Source organism: Mauremys mutica, chromosome 8, assembly GCF_020497125.1.
Source record: "Mauremys mutica isolate MM-2020 ecotype Southern chromosome 8, ASM2049712v1, whole genome shotgun sequence".
Taxonomy (NCBI): Eukaryota; Metazoa; Chordata; order Testudines; family Geoemydidae; genus Mauremys; species Mauremys mutica.
Window position 1 is genome coordinate 58,067,528 of NC_059079.1, and position 24,647 is coordinate 58,092,174.

The 24,647-nt window shown below is 53.1% G+C and overlaps 3 protein-coding genes across 16 annotated transcripts in view; 1 reads left to right on the forward strand and 2 right to left on the reverse strand.

The window, feature by feature from the left end:
- Positions 1–2,276, reverse strand: part of TDRD5 (tudor domain containing 5) — a 43,850-nt gene extending 41,574 nt beyond the window's left edge. For 4 of the 5 annotated variants that reach the window (XM_045027578.1, XM_045027577.1, XM_045027573.1 and 1 more), the window contains exon 1: positions 2,152–2,266. In XM_045027578.1, coding sequence (XP_044883513.1) covers positions 2,152–2,170 — 19 coding nt within the window. In that variant the 5' untranslated portion in view covers positions 2,171–2,266. Of the gene's footprint in view, positions 1–2,151 lie in introns of all 5 variants that reach the window. The other variant, XM_045027574.1, reaches the window with a different exon arrangement.
- Positions 627–17,111, forward strand: NPHS2 (NPHS2 stomatin family member, podocin). Of its 3 annotated transcripts, none has more exons than XM_045027580.1 (8): positions 627–1,048; positions 4,786–4,889; positions 6,269–6,341; positions 7,646–7,728; positions 9,142–9,345; positions 10,166–10,221; positions 10,868–10,946; positions 11,874–17,111. In XM_045027580.1, the coding sequence occupies exons 1-8, from the start codon at positions 769–771 to the stop codon at positions 12,147–12,149; spliced, it is 1,155 nt and encodes a 384-aa protein (XP_044883515.1). In that variant the 5' UTR covers positions 627–768; the 3' UTR covers positions 12,150–17,111. The 3 variants fall into 3 exon arrangements, with proteins under 3 accessions (XP_044883515.1, XP_044883516.1, XP_044883517.1); XM_045027582.1 differs by lacking the exon at positions 627–1,048 and adding an exon at positions 4,602–4,645; XM_045027581.1 differs by lacking the exons at positions 10,166–10,221; positions 10,868–10,946.
- A 1,050-nt stretch (positions 17,112–18,161) lies between these two features.
- The window catches only part of AXDND1 (axonemal dynein light chain domain containing 1), a 68,695-nt gene continuing 62,209 nt past the window's right edge, over positions 18,162–24,647 (reverse strand). For all 8 annotated transcript variants that reach the window (XM_045028940.1, XM_045028936.1, XM_045028938.1 and 5 more), the window contains one exon: positions 18,162–19,204. In XM_045028940.1, the coding sequence (XP_044884875.1) occupies positions 19,116–19,204 (89 nt within the window). In that variant the 3' untranslated portion in view covers positions 18,162–19,115. The remainder of the gene's footprint in view (positions 19,205–24,647) is intronic.

Consider the following 24,647-nt stretch of genomic DNA (forward strand, 5'->3'; position numbering starts at 1 on the left):
AACGAGCCCTGTGCCCTGAGCCCTAATGGAGCCGCACTAAATTCAACTGAGCTTGGCTCAAGGGAACACGTTGCTCAATTGGCGTCAAACTGCCTCACTTGAATTTGAAAAGCAACGTAGTTGTTACATTCAGATGAGAACAGCTGTATGTCAGCGTGCCCCTGCTGCATCGGGATCCCAACCACCTGTTTCTAGGGAGCAGAGCCAGTGGGGAGCAATCCCCCCATCCCAAGCCCTAATGGAGATAGTTTCTAAACATGGGGAATATTCAGGATTTGACTTGGGCAGCTGCTTTCAACAGCAAAGGTTTGGGATTCTCCACCTAAGTCATGGTGCTAGTGATGCCAAGAGAGTTCAGCAGCCTCACGAGCCTGATGCTGCACTGGGGGTGGGTGGGGAGGAGTTACTTTACAGATGCACAAAAAAGACCCCTTTGTGTGAGTGTCAACGCATTTTATGCCAAAGTCATGCAAGAGCACACAGACCCTCATCATGGATTCCACCATCTTGACATCTGAGCGGTGAGGACTGAGCCTTCCTGAAACTCCCCTGCCAGTGCCGGGGTAGGTGGGGGATAGGACAGTGTCTGGGAAACAGCTTGCTTGGCTCACTGTCCACAAGTCTAACAAGCCCAAAGCATGCTCAAAACCTCCTGCACCTCCCCCGCCTGCCACTTCCTCCACTCCCCGATAAATTCCCAAGACCGGTCATCCTGCCGTCGCAGCAAGCTGCTTCCCAAGAGCTGCATGCTCCTCCGCTCACAGCCCGATGAGGATGGAAAAGCGGTCTCGCAGCTCCTCCAGGGAGTCCCACAGGAGGAACAGAGAGCCCGCAGACTCACAGGGCAGGAGAGAGAAGGTGGAGAGCAGAAGAGGAGCTAGCAAGGACAGAGAGGGGCTCAAGAGGGGGAAAGCCAAAGAGGGGAAGAGCCCCACAGAGACAGACAGCAGGGTGCTGAGCTCCACGGTGGTGGACGTGGACGATGTGGTGTCTTTCGACGAGGAAACAGAGGTGATGGCACTGCTGGAAAGCGAGCGGCAAGAGGAAGGTAGGATTTGGAAAGGGCATGAGAGAGGTAGGCACAGAGGCTCCTGGCTCATGGGGCACTGGGGTCCAATTCTGGTCTGATCTCTGTATCATCGTTTACACCAGTGCAAAGGGAGAGCAAAGCATGTGCAATAAGTGCATGACGCAGGAGTAAGTGATCACACAAACCCCCAGGGCTAGATTTTCAGAAGGGCTCAGCACCAGGCCCTGGGGCTAGCCAGGCTGCTCAGAGACATCAGGACCTGTTCTGTTTCTAATAAAGCAATGAACTTAGCAGCAAGCAGCATCCACCCCGCATCCCTCTAGGCCTCAGAGCGCTGCTCATGAGTTTTGTTAGGCTATGGCCTCACAGGCTCTATTACCCCTTAGCCCTGAGACGCACGGGGGATTATTTACCGCCCTTAGATGGAAGAAGTTTCTAACTAAAGTTATCCTAGGTGGCTCTTAAGCCTTGCTCTGCCCAGAACACACCTGAACCAACCTATTGCCACAGAAAACAGATGGAGGTGGCCAGTTCCAGGGGCAGGGATTTGGCAGAGCGGGGAAGGAGGGGAACTGATCAACAGAGATGATCAACAGAGCTCTTGGCCTCTCAGCCTTTGCACATTGGCACTGTACTTCCAACAGGCACATGCTTTATCCATAGAACTGATCTGTTCAGTCCTGGCATCACAGGGATGGGAGAGAATGTCAAGGAGCAGCAAAAACCCTCCCCAGTCCAGCTGCTCTGCTGCCCCAGCTTTGCTTCTCTCTCTCTGATGATTAATTCTCTACAGCTGCCTCCTTCCTCCAAGGAGTTATGTCTTGATTACAGGGAGCGTCTCATTGCTACAACCAAGAAACCAAGCCACACAATCAGAGCATTGCTAGAGATTCCGAGGACACACGCAGTTTGGGAGTGTTTCCAGCCACAGGTTTAGTTCAACTTGTTGTAGGGAGAAGATCCAGCTGCAAAACTCAGATACAGACTCTGAACCCTTAAAGCTTGTGTATTGGCATCTGGGGCTTAGGTTCAAGCTCCTCTCTAGATGTGGCCTTTCTGCAGAGCGCCCCTAAAAGCAGAAGAGACTGTAGTGGTCAATGGAAGCAGGGATGTTAACTCACCTTTGGAAAGAGTAAGCATTCCACTTTCAGGGGCATGCCTGCACCCAGCAGGAAGCCATCTGCCCACTAGAGCCCCAGGTCCTCTCCAGGGGGCAGTAGCCCTGAAAGACCATCTTTTAAGGGCAGCCAGTGGAAGCTGGAGCATGCCCACTTTGGGGAGAGGGTGGAGTCAGCATCCGCTCAGTAGGAGAAGGGGGCTCTTGCTCTCCTTCATACCTAGCTACTGACGGCAGGTCAGAGAGGAAGGTTCAAAGGGGGAATATTTTAAAGCCAAAACCAGGGGAGCCAATGGGGCATAGTGGACTAGAGCACCTGCCTGATAGCAGAGGAGCTGGGTTCTGGTCTCAGCTGGGCCACAGGGTGCATGTGTATGAGCCTGGGAGAGTGAGTTGACCTGTCTGTTAAGTAGGGGAAATAATCTATGTCACAGGGAGTGTGCGAGGCTTAACTCATTCCTGAATGGAAGGGGCTATAAATGCACAAGCATTGCAGGAGCTGGTAGGTTACAGAGAGAGCAGAGCTATCAGGACACATGAGGTGTCCATTTAAAATGATCTCTGCTTCCTGATCTTTCTCCTTCCTGTACTGTCCATTAGTAAATAAACACCCAGGCTCAGACAATCATTGTAAGCCTTTATCCTGTTTCTCTCACACACACCAGCCAATATAGACAAAAGCCAGGTCTCACTTTTGTATCGTCCTCCATAAATAGCAATTAATCCAGTCCTACAGCTCAGACAAAGTTAAGAGCCAGAATTTCTGGGGAAGGCTCACTTGTTGCTCTAAGTCGCAGCATTAACACTGAAGGACTGCGTGGCTCAGAGAATTAGTACGAGCCCAGGTAGCCTTTCTTCTGGAAGTCACTGCCCATCCCCCTGGGGTGGCTGGGGAATAAGAGTTGTTTCCCTCTAATCTCTGTTTGATGATCCTTGGGTAACATTATGTCCCACAGGAGAGATGCCCACATCACAGAATTCACCAGGGGCTTTAGCTCTAGTGGCACCAGCCACGTAAAGGCCAAAGACTTACTAACATCCAAGCAGCAGGATTGCCCCTGAGCTAAGGGATTGGCCTGGGCATTGGGAGAGCTGGGTTCAGTTCCCAGTTCTGCCACAAATTCCCCATGGGGAAAGTCACTTTAGTCTCTCTGTGCCTCAGTTCCCCCTCTGTAAATGGGATAACAGCACTTCCTTCATCTATTGTTTGGGGCAGGGACTGTCTCTTACTGTGTGTATCCTGAGCACCGTGGGGCCAGGCCTCCAGCAATACTGCTAACGAATGGGGATAGGTGATAGCCTCTGAGTGGCTCCAGTGAGTCAAGGTTGAAGCACAGTGTGGTGAGGCAGCACCTGTTGCTCCTGCTTGTGCTGTGGATCCCCAGGCCCATAAAGCTGGCACAAAAGAAAGAGCTGTTGCAACTTCACCTTGCACTGGGTTGCCTCTAGTAATTCACTGCCCAGGGAACAGCCTCCTCAGGAGTGAATCAGACACTACCATCAGGTTAGTAAACGTGCAGACCCAGAGCCAGCTGCCAGCCCTGCCAAAGGTCTTCAATGGGCTCCTTGAGCTCAGGACCCTTAGACCAACCATGGGGAAGCCGCTGGTCTCACCCTTCTTCCCATGTTCCAGCAAACTTCCCCCCTACACACATACACACAAAGCATGTGTTCTTTGCAGCTGCCCATTTCACACTGTGGCCTCATGCCATGGCACAAAGACTTTTGCCTAGATCCTCAGCAGTATTTTGGCACCTAACTCCCATTAAAACCTTGGAGGATCTGGGCCTTTGTTCCTATGGGCACCAATGGAAAAGTGGCATGCCCTGGCTTGCCAAAACCACAAGCCTGGGGTTTGGGCTGCAGCCTCTAGTCCCTCCTATTGGTGTGGATTTCCAGGCATAGCAGACACACCCATGCACAGTGTTACACTCGTTAGGGTCGAGATTGCAGCTGGAATCCATTTCAAAGGGACACACAGGCCCAGCCTGAGATCCCCCTGTACCAGTCCCAAATGAATAATGCAGGCTCCGCTTAAAACAGCTGAGAGGAGTATAGCTTTCAGCTGATTCTGGTGCCCTCCTAGAACGAGCACTGGCTTTGTCTGGTTCATGTGTCCAGCTGGGAGTCTGCCCTGGGGCTCTGATGCTCCTGGGCAATGGAATCGTCCCAAACACACAGCGATAAAAGCTTTGTACCCAACCCACCAGAGAAGCTACACCACCCTGACAGGAGAGATGCTGGCACAGGCTGCACCTGGGAAATGGGACACACTGACTGCCCCTTCCTTGCTGGGACTTTCAGAGTATTTCTATTGAATATTGAAAGTACAGTACCAGCAGTAGTGCTTGGTCAGCACTTGTTTCCCATGGTGCTGTCAGAATATATATGGTGATGCAGCCCTCTGCCCCCAAAATGCTCACACACAACTATGTTTTTACCCTTTTAAGCCAGGCCCTGAATGCTGACATGGGTGTCTTGGTCAAATTCCAGCCCAGGTGATTATACTCTGCCTATCTCTGAGCAGGTTTTGAACACCTGGTGGAAGCTGGATTTCTGACCATGCAAGCAGGTGTCAATTGGTCAGTAATATGGAAATAGGCACCTGCTAATGCGTTCTTTCTTTATTTTTCTTTAGGGATGACATCTCCCAGTCGAGGTATCTGTGAATGGCTTCTTACCATCTTGTCCCTTCTCTTCATCATATTGACCTTCCCCGTTTCTGTCTGGTTCTGCATGAAGGTGAGGCTATGCATGGTGCGCTCAACTTTGCAACCTTATTGTAGTATTTTAACATAGCTTTGTCATTTCCTAGAGTTTTAAAAAAGCAAACTGAAAAACACAGAAATTCCATCATGTGGCATCATACTGACTCCCACGTAATTCCTCAGCAGGGTCAGAACCTTTACATACACCACTCAGCCCTCTGCTACTTGAGCTGAGGGAGTAACTGATGGCCGCAGTAGGTTGTTATTCTCTGTATGGCCCAGCACTAGAGGGGGATGGGACACATAGTCAGGTGGCTTCCCAGATATCCAATCCCAGCAGAAGAATGGCATTACCATGTATTTGGTTGTTAGTACTACTTCAAGCCAGGGGTTCAAGCCAGCGGGTGCTGCTGCACCATCAGCACCTATGGTCTCAAGGACCTGGGGTTCCATTCCAGACTGTGGAGGGGAGTGTGGTCTAGTGTGCAGGCTCTTCTGCCCATTCCCCTCCAACCTGGTCCTGTCCCAGTCCTATCCTCCTCACCTAGCCAGTCCCCGTCTCCACTCCTCAGACTTTTCATCCCAGTCCCCATCTCCTTTGCCCAGCCATCCCAGTTCCCTGCTCCCAGCTCCTCAACCCATCTGTCTCTGTCTCCCGCTCAGCCTCCTATGTCCATAGTCCCCATCCGCACTGGCTCCCAGTCCCAGCCTCTTGGTCTAATCTCAGCGTCCTTCCCCCAATCTGACCCCTTGCCCCAGGCTCTCTGCTCAGCCAGTCCCAGTTGTCTCCTTGCACTCTGGCTCCTCTCAGATCTGTCTCCCCTCCCTCACTCCGCTGCTTCCCACTTCCAGTCTCCCCCAGCTCCCCATCTGATCTCAGCCTTCCCCTCAGTGGCTCTCAGTCCCATCCCCAGCTCCCTGTTGTGGTCTCCTTGCACAGCCAATCACAATCTCCCCCGAGCCCAATGCACAGTCCCAGTCATTCCCCACCCCTGCACTCCTCCCAGAATTCTTCATCCCAATGTACTCGCCCCACCCCAGATCTGGCTCTTGCCCCCTCAGTGTTGATTCAAATGGCTTCCTCCTCTACGCTGCCTAGGCCCCGGCGGAGGGGGATCATTGAGAGCACTCGAGAGACAGGTTCCCTGCTCTCAGTTCCAGGGGCCGGGAGCAGGCCACAGCTGCAATTGCCATATAGTCTCTGAGCCAGATTCTCAGCTAGTGTAAATGGAGATAGCAGCTCTAGCGTGAATGGAGCTATGCCAGCTGACAGCTTTGGCTGGCTGGCTCGGCGCAGTTTGCCTTTCGGTGGTTTTCCCAAAACAATGATTTCGCCAGCTTCTCTTCCAATGCTGCAGCTCTTCCCCCAGAGCCCACCCCCTCCGATTCCAGCCTCTCTGTCTCCCACTGCAGATCGTGCGGGAATACGAGAGAGCCATCGTGTTCCGACTTGGGCGCCTCCTTCCTGGAAGGCCCCGAGGGCCCGGTAAGCAATTTGTTCACTCCTTCATCCCTTTCTCTCACCACACTCGTGCAAGGCTCCCAGGGGGCTCCCAGAAGTGCTGGGCCAGCCACCCCATCCCCACTGTTCCCAGGGGATCCCACACCCAGTGTCCCCCTCCCTGTGCCCCCTTACCCCACCCACCACAAATGTACATCCTGACCCAAGCCAGCCTCTGCTTATCCTGAGTCTGTGATGGGGTGGATCTGCCCTTCTCCTCTGCCCCCGTCCAATGGCCTTGTCCTCCTAACCCCCCCATCCCTGCAGGCTCTGGCACTCTCCCTCTCCGACCAGGTCTGCTAATGGCTGGCAATGCAGGCACTGCCCTCTGCTGGGCAGGCGACTGGCTCCTCACAGGGCTGCCTGCTCCTTGGGCTGCTGCAGTCACAGGAGATGAGTGGGGTGAGGGGGCATCTGGAAATCCTGTGCCCAGTGCCTGTGGCTCCCTCAGCCCTCTCCCGCTCCATGCAGCCGAGCCAAGAAAGGAGAGGGCATTTCTCAGGAGCCTTGTTTTGGCTCCTCTCCTGGCAATAGCAGCTCCTGTGAGGCTCCTGACACCTCTATGCCTCCAACCACTGCTGAAGTGGTGGGGTCAGGCTTCATGCCCCTGGTTCCCTTCCCCCTCCCAACCATGAGGAGGCGGAAGTACAGCCCCTTTCCCACCCCCAACTGCAGGTTGTGGTCATCTCCCTACCCATCTCCTCTCATGGGGCCCTTCGCGTGTATGTGCCATGCTCAGCTTGCTCCATCCACACTCCCCACATGTTAGCTGCCTGGGAAGCCCTTGCATTAAGACCCCAAAGGCCTAGCAGGCCCCTCCTCTAAGCCCCCGCGTGAGGACTTTAGGCAGCCATGGGCCTGAGCCAGAACCCCCATCCAAACAGCCCACAGCTTGTTCTGATCTGGATCCTGCTCCAAATGTTACAGCTCAGACCCATCTTGGTGCTAAGATGTGGACTCACCTGTGAAATGAGAACCCAGCACACTGAGTGGGGACGTGTGAAGGGGGACAGCGAGTGACTCTAAAACCTTAGCACTGGGTGGCCAGGGGAACCCCTCAGGGTCTGATGTCTCTGCCACATCTTTTGGGAAGAGTTTCTTTTCCTTCCCCCGCCCATTCCTGCAGCAGGACATCTGGGCAGGTGTTTGGAGCTGGAGACGCTGCAGCTCTGGGCCCTTCTCTTGGTCTTTATCTTGTCCTATGTAGCCCCAGGTTTGCTCCTGTTGGGTCAGGAAGTGGAACTTTCTTCCATGGCATCCAGTCACTGTTCTGTCTCTTCCTCCCCTAGGCCTTTTCTTCTTCCTTCCCTGTCTGGATACATACCACAAGGTAGACCGTCGCCTCAAAACCCTAGAGATCCCCTTCCATGAGGTAAGCCAACTCCCTCCCATTTCCTTCCTTGCATCTCTAGCATTAGCCTTTCCTATGGCTGGTTAGATCTATTTGCTCCCTAGTGGGAAGGTGGCACATAATATTACACCCACCCAAGAGGCCTGAAGTTAACTGCAGCCAGTGGCTAGTGTTGGTCATTCTGCCCTGAAGCAATAAAAGTGTCTCACACTTAGCTAGCACTGGATTCTGAGGGCTCCCAAAGTGCTTTACAAGCTGTGCACGGCCAGCACAGCTGGGATGCAGTCAGCTCTGGGCAAAGGACACTAGCCGACTGGCACACAGCACACTGCTCAGTGCTCATGATCTTATTGCCAATCTTATGATATTTGGTGTTTTTTATAAACCCCAGGTCCTGGAGTCAGGCGAATGGGGAAGAATCTCACTTTTTCCCCCCTTAATCAATGCTCAGTATCTAGGCTTCATAGCTGTGCAGAAAGGCTCCCAAATGTGACCAAAATTCACCCTAAAGGGGCAGAAACTAGAAGGCACAAATCATACAGGTGGGGTGCTTGGACTTTCTCACCATTTTTAATCCAAGTTCATGATTTTTGAACACATAAAGTGGGCAACACCACACTAATGCCCAGCACAACACAACACACTGCTGTACAACACAGCACACTAAACACAATCCAATGCACCAATGGCCAGTACAGCACAGCACGACACAACACTGCACGACAAGGAGGAGGAGGAAGAGTTTTTGGCCAAAGACACTGGGCCAGATTCTTACAAAAAGTGCCAGGGGGTCCCATGCAGAGGAGGCTGGAGCATGGTTCTTAAGCTCTCATCTGAAGGACCCCCCATCTGTACCAGCCTTGGAAGGACAGCTTGCTGGGATCAGAGTCTGTCATTTCCAGGGTCTAGGCAGGCACAGACCAGTGGGGAGCAGCCCTCCCTAAACCCAAATCCTTTCTTTTCATTTCTTTCCTTGGCTCCCTCTCCCTGCATGCCTTATACCCGACTGCATTACTAGTAATAGCAGCATCTAGAGCCCCCACCTGAGAGTCTTAGTGTGGGAGCAGCTTGGAGCAGGGACCGTCCTGCATGACTTCTAGCATGCAGTGGACGCTGCCGTAAACAGTCAGTGATAATCACATTGTGCTAGGTGCTGCACACACATAGTAAGAGACAGTCCCTGCCCAAACCACTTACATGCAAAATAGACAAGACAGGCCAACGGCAGGAGAGAAAAGAGAGGCAAAGTGACTTGCCCAGGGTCACACAGTTGGTCTGGGGCAGAGCTAGGACCTGAATCCCTGAGATCTCCTGAGTCCCAGCCCAATGCCTTACCCACAAGGCCATTCTTCCTCTCCTGCAGTGTTCCCAGCTCCTTCATCCCACCCTAGAGTTTTCAGAACCAGCTCCATCACCCCCAAATTCTCTGTCTAGGTGGTGACCAAAGACATGGTTACTATGGAAATAGATGCTGTTTGCTACTACCGGATGGAAAATGCCTCTCTTCTCCTAACCAGTGTGGCCAACCTCTCCAGCGCTGTCCAGCTGCTGGTGCAGACAACCATGAAGCGCTTGCTGGCCCATCGATCCTTCAGTGAAATCCTCCTGGAGAGGAAGAGCATTGGCCAGGAAATGAAGGTATCTCCACGTGGAGGCAGGCAGCTGTGGGGCCAGAGCTCTGGGTCAGTGCCGTAGATCGATCTTTCAACCCACAGTGAAAGTATATAAAGGGCCTCAGGGAAAGCCTATAAGAAGCCCACAGTGATCAGTTGCAGGGATCAGTCGTAGCGTCAGGTGAATTGCTGCACCCAATGGAAGTCAACAGTGTGATGATTATACTTTGAGTCCCTTGGATTCGAGAGGCTGTCCGAGGGCAAAGTGCTTTGGCAGAACACAGTCCTGATGGGCCGCAGCCAGACAAAGCAGGGAATTGGTGGGTTTCTCCGCCAGCTGCAGCAAAGCTGACACAAATCCAGCTGCTGAGAGGAATTTGGGGGAAGCAACCCAAGCTGGGAAATGATCAGCCATCTAGATTCAAATGACACATCCAAGGCCAAATTCAGGCCTGGTGTAAGTGGGCCCCACCCTGCTGATTTCAGTGGCGTTACACCAGAACTGGATTTTTTTGAGGCAGCAATGGTGCTTCTGAGTCAGCTGACTTCTCTGGGAGCAAATCTTCCTGAGCACAGTGTGAGACCCAGAAGCCAAGAGCAATGAAGACGCACATGGCAGCTACCTCCTTGCCCTGCCACAGGGATTTCTCTTGGTGTCCAACCTTTAGAGACACTTGAGCCTTTTAACCAGAAGTGTTTTTCTGTAGCATGCACAAGTATCCATAGCAGACACATCCTTCCAGCACGAGCACTCAGGCAGTGAACCATATGTCTGACCTGTTTGTAAGTGCCTTGGCACAGGGCCCCACACACTGCCTACGGTCAGTATATCCCCATCTCTACAGGTTGCCTTGGATGCAGTCACATGTCGCTGGGGAATCAAGGTGGAGAGAACAGAAATGTAGGTAGGAAATGTATGAAGCGGAGACCCAGCGGGGTAAAGAAACCTCCCTGTGCCCCTGCGCAAACACTGCTTGCTAATGTCTGCTCCTTTTCCGCCTTTGCCCCTGAAGCTCTAGCCAGGTGTCACCTCTTCAGCGCCCCGAGCCCCCACCCAGCCCTTCTCCTTTGCCCACATACTCAGCACCTCCACTCACTGGGCTGCAAATGTTTAAATGGCACAAAAAGCTCTTGTGTTTTCCAGCTGGGGCCAGCACCTCAGTGGGGTAACTCAGTCTAGTGCCATGGATGTCGTCAGAGCTACACCCATTGACTCCAGCTGGGGATCTGGCTCTGTTATTGCAGGTCAGATTTCCTGGCCCGGTTCCAAAGGAGAAAAGCACAGCTCGGCCAATAGCAGACCCTAGTCCAAGAATCAGAGTGTCCCTGGGAAGGCCCCCATTGATTCCAGTGCTAGGTGGGTTGGGACCAGCTGGATGGGGAATGAGATTGGAAGGCTGAAAATCCGAACTCCATGGGGCTTTTGTAACCTGCCTCAGCACAGGAAGGAGACCCTGGGGCGCAGTGTCAGACAGGGTAGCAGCCTGGCACCACCCGTGGGCGTGGAATTCCAGGGTCCATGTAACTCCAGTCTCTTCCTCCTGCAGCAACCACGTGCGGCTGCCAGCTGAACTGCAGCAGTCCCTGGCAGTGGAAGCAGAGGCCCAGAGACAGGCCAAAGTGCGGGTAGGACACCAGCGAATGCCCCATATTCCCATGTGGATCAATTCCCAGCCTTTTCCGGCCATTTGGATAGAGACCCTATACACCGCCAGGAGAGGAGATTCCCCCAAGGGCCCAGCTGTCCCTACCTCTATTGGCTCCTCATCCCACACGCCTTCCCGCTCACAGCACTGCCCCTCTGCACCCTGCAATGGGAGGGGTGCCCCTCCCTACCCTAAGGGGACTCTCTCCCGCAGCAGCCCTGCCCCTCCACACTCTGTGTTGCAATGCCTATGTCCTTCTGTGGAGCCCAGCCATTTCTGCGCATGGAGCAGTCCCTTTATCAAACTCTTCCCACTGGTGCTCCCTGCTGGCTGAGTCAGGGGCTGCCTCTGTCCCTGCACTGAGCTGATGGGCATCCTAACAGGAGAGGGCAGGTTAAATGCTGGTGCACAGTGCCTGTCTCCCAAACCCTGGACTGGCTGCTCCCTCCTTTGCTTCTCCTATAGCCCTCCTCCACAGGAGGGCTCTGCCCAGTCGAGATCCCCAGGAAGGCCCCTCTGACCAGCCCGAGGGGTACTTGACCCACAGGCTGGGGAACCCCACTTTAAAGAGTAACACAGGAGGAGGTAGGTGCTGCAGCGTGGTTACCCTGCTGCAGTCCCAACCTCTTCCAGCAGAGGGCACAGCAGAGAAGTGATAGAGGAACTCTGGCTGCATGGGCTATTCCACTCCCTCCTTTGCTCAGCAGGAGGCATTGCAGAGACTAAGGCAGGAACACAGGCCATGGGGGGGAGCTTGCAGCGACTCCAGCCTGGCATCTTCACTCAGACTCACTGTAAGAAATAATGTTAGCCCCCATCAGCCAGGCCCTCACAGCTGCTGCCAGCCCCGGGGGGGCCAACCCAATGGAATAGTGCAGAAACAGCCGTTTGTTCCCTTGTGCTGCAGGTGATCGCTGCCGAGGGGGAGAAGGCTGCCTCCGAATCCTTGAAGATGGCAGCCGATATCTTAGCCAGTTCCCCAGCTGCTGTCCAGCTCCGTTACCTGCACATGCTGCAATGCCTGTCTGCCGAGAAACCTTCCACTATCGTCCTCCCTTTGCCCTTTGACCTAATGAATCTTGCATCTGCGGCTAGCCACAACTCCACGGGCAGCAGCCTTCCCACCAGCGCTCCCAATCACCCTGAGGTTCCAAAGGACAAGAAGGACTCCCCCATGCTATAGAGCCATGCCAGGGGAAGCTGGCACTCAGGCGGGGCTGCCATGCTGATGAACACCTTCTACCAGGTCACTTATCTTCAAACAAGCGCCGTGGACTGGCCTGCACCATACCAACCCCCCAGCATGAACTGTGGAGGGGTTGGGATGGGAAATGAGCAGGGGCCTGTGATATAAAGTGGGCTGGACACAGACCTTTGAGTTTGCTTTGAAGAAACATTCCAGCTCATCCCGTGTGTGGGGTGCAGGAATGGCACACCCTCTGCGTCTCACCATTTCATTGCTCCTTTCACCCTGCTGTGCTGAGGAGCAGAGGGGTGCTATAACTGCTTCCCCCAGCCCCAGAGCTGGAGCCCTAGAGATGGCCTCTATCGTTCCAGTTAGGCTGGCTGGATAGACTAGGAATGTTTTTATTAAGGCCCAAAATATCAACCTCTCTCTTCCCAACCTCCACAACATGATCTGGCTGGAATCATGTGCACTGCAGAAGCCCGGTGCCCAGGAGAAGTGAGGAGGCCCAAAGGGGCACCCCGCTGTAACATATCAGTCAGAGGCTGTGCATTATCCAGGGCTCCATACGCTTGGGCAGCGCTTGAGATCTTCCTGCTGTGTCACTCATTGCGAGGTGGGCATCTCCTCAAAGAGGGGTGGCTGGTAAGAAGCGCTGGCCCAGGTACATGAGACCTCATGAGTGAACCCCTCTGGAGACAGGTTTCGCTACCTTCACCCCCCTCCCTGGGTGGAACCCCCATGGTGTTGGGCTGATCCCTTGACTGGGTTTCTGGGCTGCAGCCCCCTGCCTCCCAATCATAGCTGGCCCAGCTGGGCTGGGCCCCTGTAAACCCTTTGCCTCCAGAAGCCTGGGGCATCAGCTGACTAAAGTGACGGAAAACAAGGGCTTCAGACTTACATATTAATCATTCACTGAGCCAAGGGATCACACGATACAGGCCTAGCCACACCTTCCCTCTCTCTTACACTTTCAGCTTCCCTTGCAGCCTTTGGCAAGGTCCTCTCACCCACTTACCTTCATCTCCAGCTGGAACAGCCTGCCTGCTGCAGGTGCTCCCTCAATCAGTGTGTCTCTGGTAGTATCCCCCACGCAGGCAGCTGATGTTGACCCACCTCCCAAAACCAGGGGAGGAGCTTTATAGCTGTTCCTGGTCTTTTACAGTGCTAGGCTTTCACCCCCGGCACCTCCTCTGCCTGCCGCCTGGAGAACAGCATCTTCCCACGTAATAGCCTCAACCAGTGTCATCTTAGCTCCCTTGAAGCTGTTTCCCCCAGGTGGCTTATCCCAACTATTGCTTCATTTCCTGCTTGTTTACCCCAATAGCCTCCTTTGGCTGTACCGCAGACAGATGGGCAGGCTAATGCCAACCAGGTAAACTGAGGCACATAGGGTGCTCATGAAAGCTAATACCAATAGCTCCTGCATTCTCCACCTGTGCAGCCAAAGCATTGACTGCAAAGGGCAAATTAGGGCTGGAGCAGTAAGTGGGCAGCCCCTGGGGAATAGTGTCCCCCGAGATCTGTCACTCACCAGCTGTTGGATTCTGGGCTGAGGTAGCTGAGCCAGGGAGAGCAAACGGGCAGCACAGCAGAAAGCAAGGTGGGGTCCTTGTTGTTCCAGCTCCTTTCTCTGTGTTAATCTCAATTGTTAATGAGCTCCAGCAGCAGCCCAGTGGCCTGGTGCTGCCCAAGGTTTGAGTGGGAGGGGCTGGAGGCCAAGCTGGCACACATCTGGCTGTGGGGTGGGGAAGGGGCACAGCCTGCAGCCAGGCTGACACAGATCAGCCACACTGGCTCCTAGCAGCACTGCCATCCCCAGGGGAGCTGCTGCCCTTCTGCCCTAGAGGAGTGAGCGGGGCCCCGGGCTTTGTGGGGTGGAGGCAGCCCACTGCGAAGGCTTAGCACCCCCCATCCAGACCAGTCTCCTCCATGGAGGATTTTGGTTGGGTGAAGGAGGTGAAAGACAAGCCCCTTTATGGCCTGGAAGCCTGTGCCTGAAATGGACACTCCAGCCATCTGTGGGGTAAGCGAGTTGTATTGCTGCTTGTTGCTACTAATGGCGCCCTAGGAGAGGACACAGGCAAAGTTCTCGTGAGACATGAACCTGGTAAGAGAGATGGGATCTTATTAGGGGACTAAAGGCAAACTAAAGGGATAAACTACAAATCCTGATGTACTTCCCCTGAGATAGTGAAAGCAGGGAGCTAATAACTGTCATGAATTTTATAGATAACAGCAACATTTCTATAGCTTTCTTCAACTGCCCCGTACGTCCTATGCGATGATTCTCTATTCAGTTCTGTCGGATGGTCCACAGAACAGGTAGAATGCTCAAAAAACCCCAACAGAACTAAGCATCATCTCTCCAGAAGGCTCTTTAAATATCTGTAGCTCCCTATTCAATTTGATAGACCTTTCTCCATAGCAAAAGTATGCAGCATGTTCTAGCAAATCCTGTACAGCCCTAGTACTGCACTGTATTCCTGACCATCTGTCCCCCAGGTCTGGGACTCCCCACAGCTCTGATACTGCCCCTCTCACCTACCTTTGAGTACCTCCTGGAGGCAGTGCAGCCTAACTGATAGGGCATGGACTGGGACTCAGGAGACCTGGATCCTATTTGGTGCTCTGTCACTTACATGGGTGATCTTGGGCAAGTCTCTTCCCCTCTCTGTGGCTCAGTTTCCCCATCTGTGACCTGGGGATAATACCAACCTCCGCCATAAAGTGCTTTGAGATCTATGGCTGGGAAGAGCTATAAGAGCTGGATATTATTAATAATAATAATTATAATTACAGCAAATTGCCAACCCAGCCAAATTGCTCTGGTGTGTGGAGGTAGTTCACTGCCCATCAATGTTGAGCTGGAGAGTGCCTTGCGATCTCTCCCCTGGACAAATGCACACTCAGTAATGTTTCAGGATGGGTAGTCCCAGCCAGTGGCATCTAGGCCATTCGCTCCCTGCACCCTCTGGCTATTGTATTTGTACATCTCTTTTCACTCAGCCCTTGCTTGCTGCTGACTACTGTAAAAGGAGACCATGTGCTGCTGGGGTAAGTTTCCTGATAGTGATGCCTCACTATAATGCATCAGCATAATGGAGATGGACTAGCACATAAAGGGTTAACCCTCTGACTATTATGGATAAGGATCCTCATTGCCAGTGAAGCGATCAGGCCAAAGCCCTGAGCAGCTTGTGCCATCCTGGGCCTCCAGCCCTCCTTCCTCTCCTTCCACTCTGCAGCCAACCTTCTGGCTGCTGCATCCACTTTGGGATTCCTTCCCTACCTGCCTCCAGAACCCCTTATCCTCCCATTTCCCTACTTCACCCTCCATCTTTAGAGGTATTAGCTAGTGTTCTAAGACTAAGGACATTCTCAGCCAAATGTCTGAGCAGGTGGGAAGGGAGAAACTGGCTTTGGAAAATTTGGCACCAGCCTCAGTTAGTCTCCACTGAAGAACATGAGCTGAGTGGAGAGGCCCTCCTGGCTAGTTCAGATTATTGAACAAAGGCAGCTCATCGGTCCCCACCTCCCAGCCTGGGACCCATTGCAGCAATGTAGCTTCAGAGGGAAATGTGTCGATCAAGCTAAATAGTTTGTTTTCCCCCAGATGTTTCTCCTGCTGAATTTCAAACTCTGTACAGAATGTTCACTCTAGACAGACTCTCAGGAGTAAGTTACACACCTGGCATGTTTTTAGGGCTGTTCTTTAAATACCTGAGAGGAGGGACTCTGAGGATCACCATGGAAACAACACAACCAACCTCAGTCAGACACCATCAAGTTAATAGGTCAGGAAACACATTGTACATCAGCCCTAACCAAGCACACACACACTGCAGGCAGGGGGAGCACTGAAGGTGCAGGCAGGAGCACAGAAAGGAGCAAGACACAGGAACAAGCACAGGAAGGAGTGGTGGAGCACTTGGAGAAGGACAGGCAGAGGTGCAAGGGGGGGGAGGATGGGAAGAAGAGCAGCAGCATAGGCAGGAGTGCTGGAAAGAGCAGTAGATGTGCCTGGGGAGAGCACTGAAGGCACAGGAAGGAGAGTGGGGAAGAGTGTGGGCAGAGGCACCAGGAGAAAGGAATGAAGGAGTGGTGGAGGCACAGAATGTATTTACCAGGAATGTAAACTGCTTTCTTATCAACTACCAGTGTGTCGGGATAGAATGTATTGGGAAATCAGTTCTTATACGTAAAAGGTTAAAAAGTATTGATTAAAATACAGGAATTGGTTATTATAGCAACTATAAGTATAAATGGAAAAGGGGTGTTATGTAACCAAAATAAGAAAATAGTCAGTGAATAAGAATGTTATATTGGAAGTCCTTTATATTCATGTTAAATTCTATAAACTGTATGCTATGTAGACGCTGTGACCTTTGTAAGAACTCCTGTCTTCTGCTACGTATCTGCACTGGAGAATGCAAAACCTAAGATACCTTTAAACTTTGCTAATTTCTAAAACACTATGCCTAAAATATTGCGTACATGCATCTGTGTTTTTGTGTAATGTGCAGGATCTGTATAACTATCAAAATGTAAACCATATGCCATCTTGAAACTTACAACATACTACCCGCATCCTGGGGTAAAAATTTATTGAGCCTCACCATCAGTGAAAAACATGTAAAAGAAAACAGTTAAAAAGGTGTATTAGGTAAAGTGGTCTAGGAAACTGATGCAACTCTTCCCAGTTAGGCAGAAATACAGAAGGGGGAAGCAGAGAATTTTGAGACGGTGTGACCGCTGCCATTGCTGTCTTCCAAAGGGGTTGGTAACATATGTACTCTTCCTTTCTGTATTATGCTGTATTAATCTTTGATTAATAACTTGATCAAGCCTAGTTATTGGACATCTCTGATTAATTGCTATTGAACCTGCAACAGACCATTCTTAAGTCATTATGCAATGATGCAAACGCTAATGATAAGGCCAAACACAGGGATTTGAAATGAGATCCTCAAGCCCAATAAACTTGAGAATCAAGTTGCAATAGTCTGTACTGGCTAATAAGTCATTAAGACATTTGGTCATTTCATTGGAGCAACAGAGGTGCATTTCAACATTTCTACATATACAAAGCCCTGGAAAAGCAGAGAGTAGGGCTGTAGGGCGAAGTCCCGGAGAAGCCCTGGAAATAACAAGCAATAAAACCAATCAAGGCAAAGTCCTTGGCAGGTCACTGATATTTACTGTAGTAATCAAACTTTCTTTGCAGGCCCAGCCTCCTGTTATCGTTTGGATGCTCTTGGGACACTTTGTGACTCTTGGGGATTTTACTACTCCCTGTCACACCCCACCCCCAAAGTTCTTTTCGTAGGTGCAAGCTGCTTCATCTTTGTTTTCCACAGTCAATTGCCTTACAGTGTTAGGAGCTGCCCTGCCATCAGCTCTTTTTCTTGTCCTGGTGATTCTGTATTGCCCTGGAGCAGTGGTCCCCAACCTTTTTGTGGCCAGTAGCACATTCATGTTTTCAGAAGAGCGTGGCAGGCGCCAACAATTACTCACATAATACAGGGCCGGCTCCAGGCACCAGTGGAGCAAGCACGTGCCTGGGGCAGCACATGCTACGGGGCGGCATTCTGTCCATTCTGCAGAGTCGGAGCGTTTTTTGTTTGTTTTTGTTTTGTTTTTGTTTCTTGGGTTTTTTGGCGCCAGTTCTGGGCAGTGCAGAGAGAAGCCGCAGAGAAGCCGGAAGGACAGAGAACACTGGCACCCACAGCCCCGGAGTTCTCTGTCCCCAGCAAGCGCGGAGCCCCAGCTTCTCTCCCCTGCTGGGCACTAGGGTGGGCCCCGCACCTGCCGGGGACAGAGAACACTGGCACCTGCAGCCCAGGAGTTCTCTATCCCCGGGAGGCATGGGGACGCGGCTTCTCTCCAGCTTAAGCTGCAGCCCCGTGCCTGCCAGGGACAGAGAACACCGGCGCCCGCATCCTGCAGTTCTCTGTCCCTGGCAGGCGCGGGGATGCAGCTTCTCTCCCGTGCTGGGCACTAGGCGGGCACACACAAATGCCCCGGCGGGAGCCATGGCACCCACGGGCACCGTGTTGGGGACCACTGCCCTGGAGGTTTAGTGCTTAGGACTCTCCCCATTAGTCAGCAGGGCTCCATCTTTGTGTCCTGGCAGTGTTGTCTCTATAACCCTTCTGGGCAGTCCTGTGGGTTGTTTCCTTAAGAGTCTCAATCAAACTGGCAGAGCTGTTCCTCTCCAATTCACCACCCACGTTAACAGACATCCCAATGTATCAAAAGCCATGGACATCTTGTAAAAGGATGATAACCATGGAAACGATGGCTCTCAGAAGAGGTATTCTGAGTCTGCTGCCTTAATTATTTCTCAAGCAACACTAAGCAGGACTTTTTTTCTTTTTCTGTACACTGTGCTTGTATAAATTAGTTGGAAACCTCCCCTCTAAGTACTTAGAAAGTATCCTGTGTCCCGCTCTGAGAAAGACCTGGCCCAGGAGCCTCCCTCTGTCTCCATACCTGGAAGAAACCATCCCAAGATTTATGTTGACAAGCTGAGCACTTATGAATAGATCTGAGATCTGGACAATTTATCCCAAAGTTCCAGCTGTGGCAGTACAGCTAGCCTGGGATAAGTTTATGACCTGATCTCTTAAAGACTCTACTAACAGCTACATTGAGAAGGCCTGAAAGCCATTTCTACAAGTTCTGTTTTAGTCCAGTCTCCAGTTATGACTGGCAACTACACTAAAACACTGAGTTACCCAGCGTGGGGTTTTCAGATAATTTATAAATCTAGAAAAGATCCTCTCCAGTGCTTTGTCTAAAGCTCTCCTTGGGAGGGTGCATTAGTGGGTGTTCCAGTCATTTTGCTATACTAAAGAACTTGGAATTAAAGTGTATCTGGAGCCCCAGAGATGGGCAGTGTTATGCTGAAAGTCTACTACAAATGGGAACCAAACGACCTTCACTGGGCATTGCTACTCTTTAATGTTTGGGTCTGCTGGCTTTCTTGGACCGGGCAGCAGCAGATGGCTTATGAGACGTTGTCTTGGATTCTTCTTGGGAAGGGACTTCTGAAATAAAAAATACACAGATGTTAAAAATAAATATAGCAAAACTCCTGCTAGGGTAAATACATCCTGTAGAATTAAGTATAAATCACCCTCTCTGTTCAAATCACAGCTGGGAGGGATCCACTAGAGGGGCAGTGTTGGGAAAGCCCAGGACTATAGTCCTCACTTCCCCTAAATCAGGGTTCTAAACCAATCCAATTCTAAACCGATGAAAGAAGTGCTTTCCCACATAATGCACATTTTGCCTGTGGAACTCAAAGCCACAAGATGTCAGTAACGCCAAGAGTTTGGCAGGGTTCAAAAAAGGATTAGACACTTATACAGATAACAAGAATATCTAGAGTTACAGAGAGGAAGGATGGTCCTGTGATTAGGGCATTAGCCTAGCACTTGGGAGAAAGCGAGCAGAACAACCCTGCCCTGCGCTGTCTTGTGAGGGTAAACAAAGATGGTTACTCACCGTTGTAACTGTTGTTCTTCGAGATGTGTTGCTCATATCCATTCCATGTAGGTGTCCGCGCGCCGCGTGCACGTTCGTCGGAAGACTTTTACCCTAGCAACTCAGTGGGTCGGCTGGGCGCCCCCTGGAGTGGCGCCACCATGGCGCCGGATATATACACCAGCCGACCCACCCACTCCTCAGTTCCTTCTTGCAGGCTACTCCGACAGTGGGGAAGGAGGGTGGGTTTGGAATGGATATGAGCAACACATCTCGAAGAACAACAGTTACAACGGTGAGTAACCGTCTTTTCTTCTTCGAGTGATTGCTCATATCCATTCCATGTAGGTGATTCCCAGGGGCGGCTCTACAAATTTGGCCGCCCCAAGCAGTCATGCCCGGGAGGCGCCCCCGAGCCGCGGGAGCAGCAGACCTCCCGCGGGCATGACTGCGGAGGGTCCGCTGGTCGCGCGGCTCGGCTGGAACTCCCGCAGCTGCGGGCGGTTCGCTGGTCCGGCGGCTCCGGTTGAGCTGCCGCAGGCATGCCTGCGGGAGGTCCAGCCGAGCCGCGGGACCAGCGAACCGCCCGCAGTCATGCCTGCGGGAGGTCCACTGGAGCCGCCGGCTGAGCGTCCCCTCCGCAGTCATGCCTGCGTCAGGTCCGCTGCTCCCGGGGCTCCGGTGGACCTCCCGCAGGCATGACTGCGGCAGGTCCGCCGGCCCAGCCTGACGCCCCCCCGGGAAAGGGCCGCCCCAGGCGGGTGCTTGCCCCGCTGGGCTCTGGAGCCGGCCCTGGTGATTCCCAAGCCTTACGTAGGCGGTGGGGTCGGAGTGAGATGTTGCAGAATGCAAACTGCTGAGCCAAAGGCTGCATCATCTCTGGACAGTTAAACCAAAGAGGCAAAGGTCCGGATCGAGGACCAGGTAGTAGCACAACATAGCCCCTGGAAGGGTATGTGAGTCGGAAAGGCAGCAGAAGAAGCCTGAGCCCTGGTGAAACGAGCAGTAAGATGGCTCGACGGAACATGGGCCAAGTCACAGGAGGTGCAAATGCATGACATCATCCAAGATGAAAAGCTCTGGGAGGAGACAGCTAGGCCCTTTATTCGGTCTGCCAATACAACGAAGAGTTGAGGGCGTACAAAAAAAAAAGCTTGTCCGCTCGACATAAAAAGCGAGCGCCCTACGGACGTCTAGGGAGGGCAAATGTGCTCCCGTCACAATGAATGGGGCTTCGGAAAGAAGACCGGAAGGAAGATATCCCGGATGATATGAAAGGTCAACAGCACCTTAGGGAGGAAGGCCGGACGTGGTCCCAACCGTCCCTTGTCCTTACGCAACATAGTGCACCGTGGGTCCACTGTGAGAGCCCGAAGCTCGGAGACTTGTCCAGCCGATGCAAAGGCTACAAGGAAAAAACTGTCCCTCAGGACAGGTATCTCAGCGAGCATGTTGTCAGTGGCTCGAATGGAGCAGGCATAAGTCTGCTTATAACCAGGTGGAAGACCCAGGAGTTGGTGGGGCGGCGAACCTGGGGGCATAAATGCCCCAAGTCCTTGAGGAACCTAGAAACCACAGAGTGTGAGAATATGAAGCGGCCACTCTCCCTTGGGAGGAAGGTGCCAAGTGCACCCTTAATGATGAACTGCGCCAGGCGCTGCTGTTTGAAGATCATAGGCAATCCAAGAGGAAATGGATCAGAACCTCTGTGGGGGAAACATTGTGTTTCGTAGCAGCAAGAGAAAGACTGACAGTTGGCAGATACGTTAACCGAGTGGAAGGCTTCCTACCACCCAGGAGAATCCTGTAGAACCGAGGCAGAACAACGTAACTCGGATTGGTTTAGGCCCGCAGCAGGCATGCGGAGATGTGCAGGGATTGCAGGTCTAGGTGGTAAAGTTTGCCGTGATCCAGTGTTATGAGGTCTGGGCAAAGAGGTAGGGGAATCGGTTGGCTACCGACCGGTCTAGCAACATGGTGTACCAGTGCTGCCTGGACCACGCTGGAGCGATCATGATCAGATGCGCTCTGTCCCTGCGGAGTGTTAGCAGGACCTTGCAAACCAGCGGGAGCGGTGGGAAAGCGGACGGCAGACAGCTCGTCCACGGCATTAGAAAAGCAGCCAAGATTGAGCCCGGGGAGAGGCCTTGGCATGAGCAGAACTTCTCTCTCGTTCTGTTCCCGCGAGAGCGAAGTTCCGGAAACGTAATGGATAACATCCGGAGGAATCAACCACTTGAGAGACAGGAAGGAACTGCTGAGGCGATCTGCCAGAGTGTTCCGGACCCCTAGGAGAAAGGACGCTACAGGTCCGTCGATTGAGCTGTGCAGGAGTCCCGGAGCTGGATAGCTCCCTGGAAAGAGAGGAGGACCGTGCTCCTCCGTGCTTGTTTATGCAACGGGTGTCCGTTGTGTTGTCTGTGAACACCGAGACACAACAGCCTTGTAGGTGCTGCTGAAACGCCTGGTATACAAGGCAGACTGCTCCCAACTCCCGGACATTGATGTGCAAGGGCAGCTGTTGAGCCAACCAAAGGTCTGGAGTGGGAAACTGACCCAAGTGAGCACCCCAGCCAAGAGATGGGGCCGTCCATCATGAGGGACACCGAGGGTGAGGTGGATGGAACAGCACCCCTGCATCCATCAGGGAGGGCGTCGACCTCCAGTCGGGGGAGCCTAGGACGCTCGGGGGGATCGAGGCGACCATGACCATGCTGTCTCTGGCCGGGTACACCGACGTGAGTCACAATTAAAGTGTACGGAGGCAAAGCCTGGCATGTTTGGTTACGCACGTGCAGGCAGCCATGTGGCCCAGGAAACCTAGGCAATTTCACCCAAAGTTGCCGGGAAGGTCTGTAGACCTTGTACAATGGTTACCATCGCGTGAAATCAAGGCGTAGGTAAGCAGGCTGTGCGATACTGAAGTCCAGGGTGGCCTCAGTTAAGTCTACTCCCTGAGTGGGAATCAGGGTGGATTTCGCTATATGGATCATCAGGCCTAAACGCAGGAATAGGACCTAGTCGACGCCCACACGAGAGGTAACTTGGGCCCCGGTGGCCCCTGGAATGAGCCAATCGTCCAGATACGGAGCACGTGTATCCGACGGTGGCGGAGAGGGCGGCGACTACAGCTAGACACTGTGAATACACAGGGGGCTGCATAGAGGCCGAGCGGGAGGACCGTAAACTGGAATGACAGTTGGCCATAAACCGGGGGTACCTTCTGCGTGGAGGATAAATGGCGACGTGAAAATACGCGCCGTTCATATCGAGGGCGGCATACCAGTCTCCGAGATCCAAGGATGGGATGACGGTCCCCATGGATACCATGCGGAACTCCAGGTATATCATAACTTGTTGAGTTCCCACAGGTTTAGGATAGGTCTGAGACCTCCCTTCACCTTGGGGATCAGGAACTAGTGGGGCTAGAACCTTTTGTCCCTTCGTCCTTGGAACCTCCTCTATAGCTCCGATGGTGAAGAGCGCCCGCACCTCTTGCAAGAGGAATTGCTCGTGAGAGGGGTTCCCTAAGAGGGAGGAGGAGGGATAGGCTTTGCTCGATTGGTGTTAGGAGGACCCTGATTTTGGCCCCTTGGGGTCCCGACCAACGCCTATGACTGCCTCAGCGTTGCCTGCTGGCAAAGCCCTGTCCTTGTCTAGGCGCAGGGTAAGGGCGGTGAGGCTGGCGGAAAGGTCGGCAGTGAGACATCGGCATGTAGATGCCTAGAGGGAGTACGTAGTGACCTCGCTGTCCTTTGGGCCTTGCAGCCTAGGGTCAGTTTTGAGAACAGGCCTTTGTCATTGAAGGACAAGTCCTGTATAGTGTGCAGCAGCTGCGAGGGAAGGCTCGATAACTGGAGCCATGAAATGCGCCTCATGGCAACACCCGAGGCCAGAGTCGTGGCTGTGGAGACCGCTACATCCAACAAGGTCTGGAGGGAAGCTTTCGCCACTTCGGCCCTTTTTCCAGGAGGGCATCAAACTCTTGACGGGAGATTTGAGAAACCGACTCCGTAAATTCTCTCACCGCCGCCCATAGTAATGGCTAAGCAGGGCTTGCTGGTTTGCTACGCGAAGTTGCAGGGTGCCTGCCGAGTACATCTTATGGCCCAAGAAGTCCATTCGCCTAGCCCCCTTGGACATAGGGGCTGGTACCTGTAGGCCATGGCATTGCGTCTGATTGACGGACTAGATGACAAGGAAGCAGGGGGAAAGACGTACATATAGGTGCCCGTCGCCCCTGGAGGATACCATGCACATGCATTCGACTCCCGTGCCTATGGGCGGGATAGTGGCCACTTGGAGATTCATAGTGATTACACCCGTCTCGGGAGGTCCTGATGGGCCCCCAGGCCGATTAGGGGAGGGCCCAAGGAGTACGCTTCTGCCACCGCCTCATCTGGGGAGGAGGGAGAAGAAAGGCCGGGGACAAGTGGGTCCTGTGTGGGCTCACACTCCTGGACGACCTGCTGATCCGGTGGGATGTGGGAATCCGGTGGCAGAACCGGACTTCCTCCGTACCGGTCGGAGGGGGACGGCTAACTGTCGCCCCTGGTACCCTGTGCTCTGACGGAACAGAGCGCGATGGGATCACAGGTAGGCCTTTGGCATGATGGCACGCCCAAGATGTACAGGGCAGCCACTGATGGGGGTCAGGGTCCTGGCCTAGAGCACCCGGAAGACTCTGGTGTGCACATCCGAATGGATGGCCATGGAGAAGTTAAAGCCCTGGGTAGAGTCTCCCTCTCCAGCTCATGGCGCTCGACGCGGCACTGGGGATCGGTACCGTGAGTCCTACCGGTACCGGGAGCGAGAATGGGACCTGCGACCGGAGCGATGCCGGGAGGATGACCGAGATCTCGAGGCTCGATGCCGGGAGTGGCTACGTGAGTCCAGTGCCTGGAGCGGTGCCGGGAGCTGGATCAGCACCGAGTGTACCAGGTTGGGGAACGGGATGCTGATCGGTGCCGCGGGTACGACCGGTACTGATATGGGGAACGGTGC

Coding starts and splice junctions, on each gene's coding strand:
- NPHS2 (XM_045027580.1), top strand. CDS start 769: ATGAGGATGGAAAAGCGGTCTCGCAGCTCCTCCAGGGAGTCCCACAGG. Junction 4,890..6,268: donor CTGTCTGGTTCTGCATGAAG/GTGAGGCTATGC, acceptor CTCCCACTGCAG/ATCGTGCGGGAATACGAGAG. Junction 10,947..11,873: donor AGAGACAGGCCAAAGTGCGG/GTAGGACACCAG, acceptor CTTGTGCTGCAG/GTGATCGCTGCCGAGGGGGA.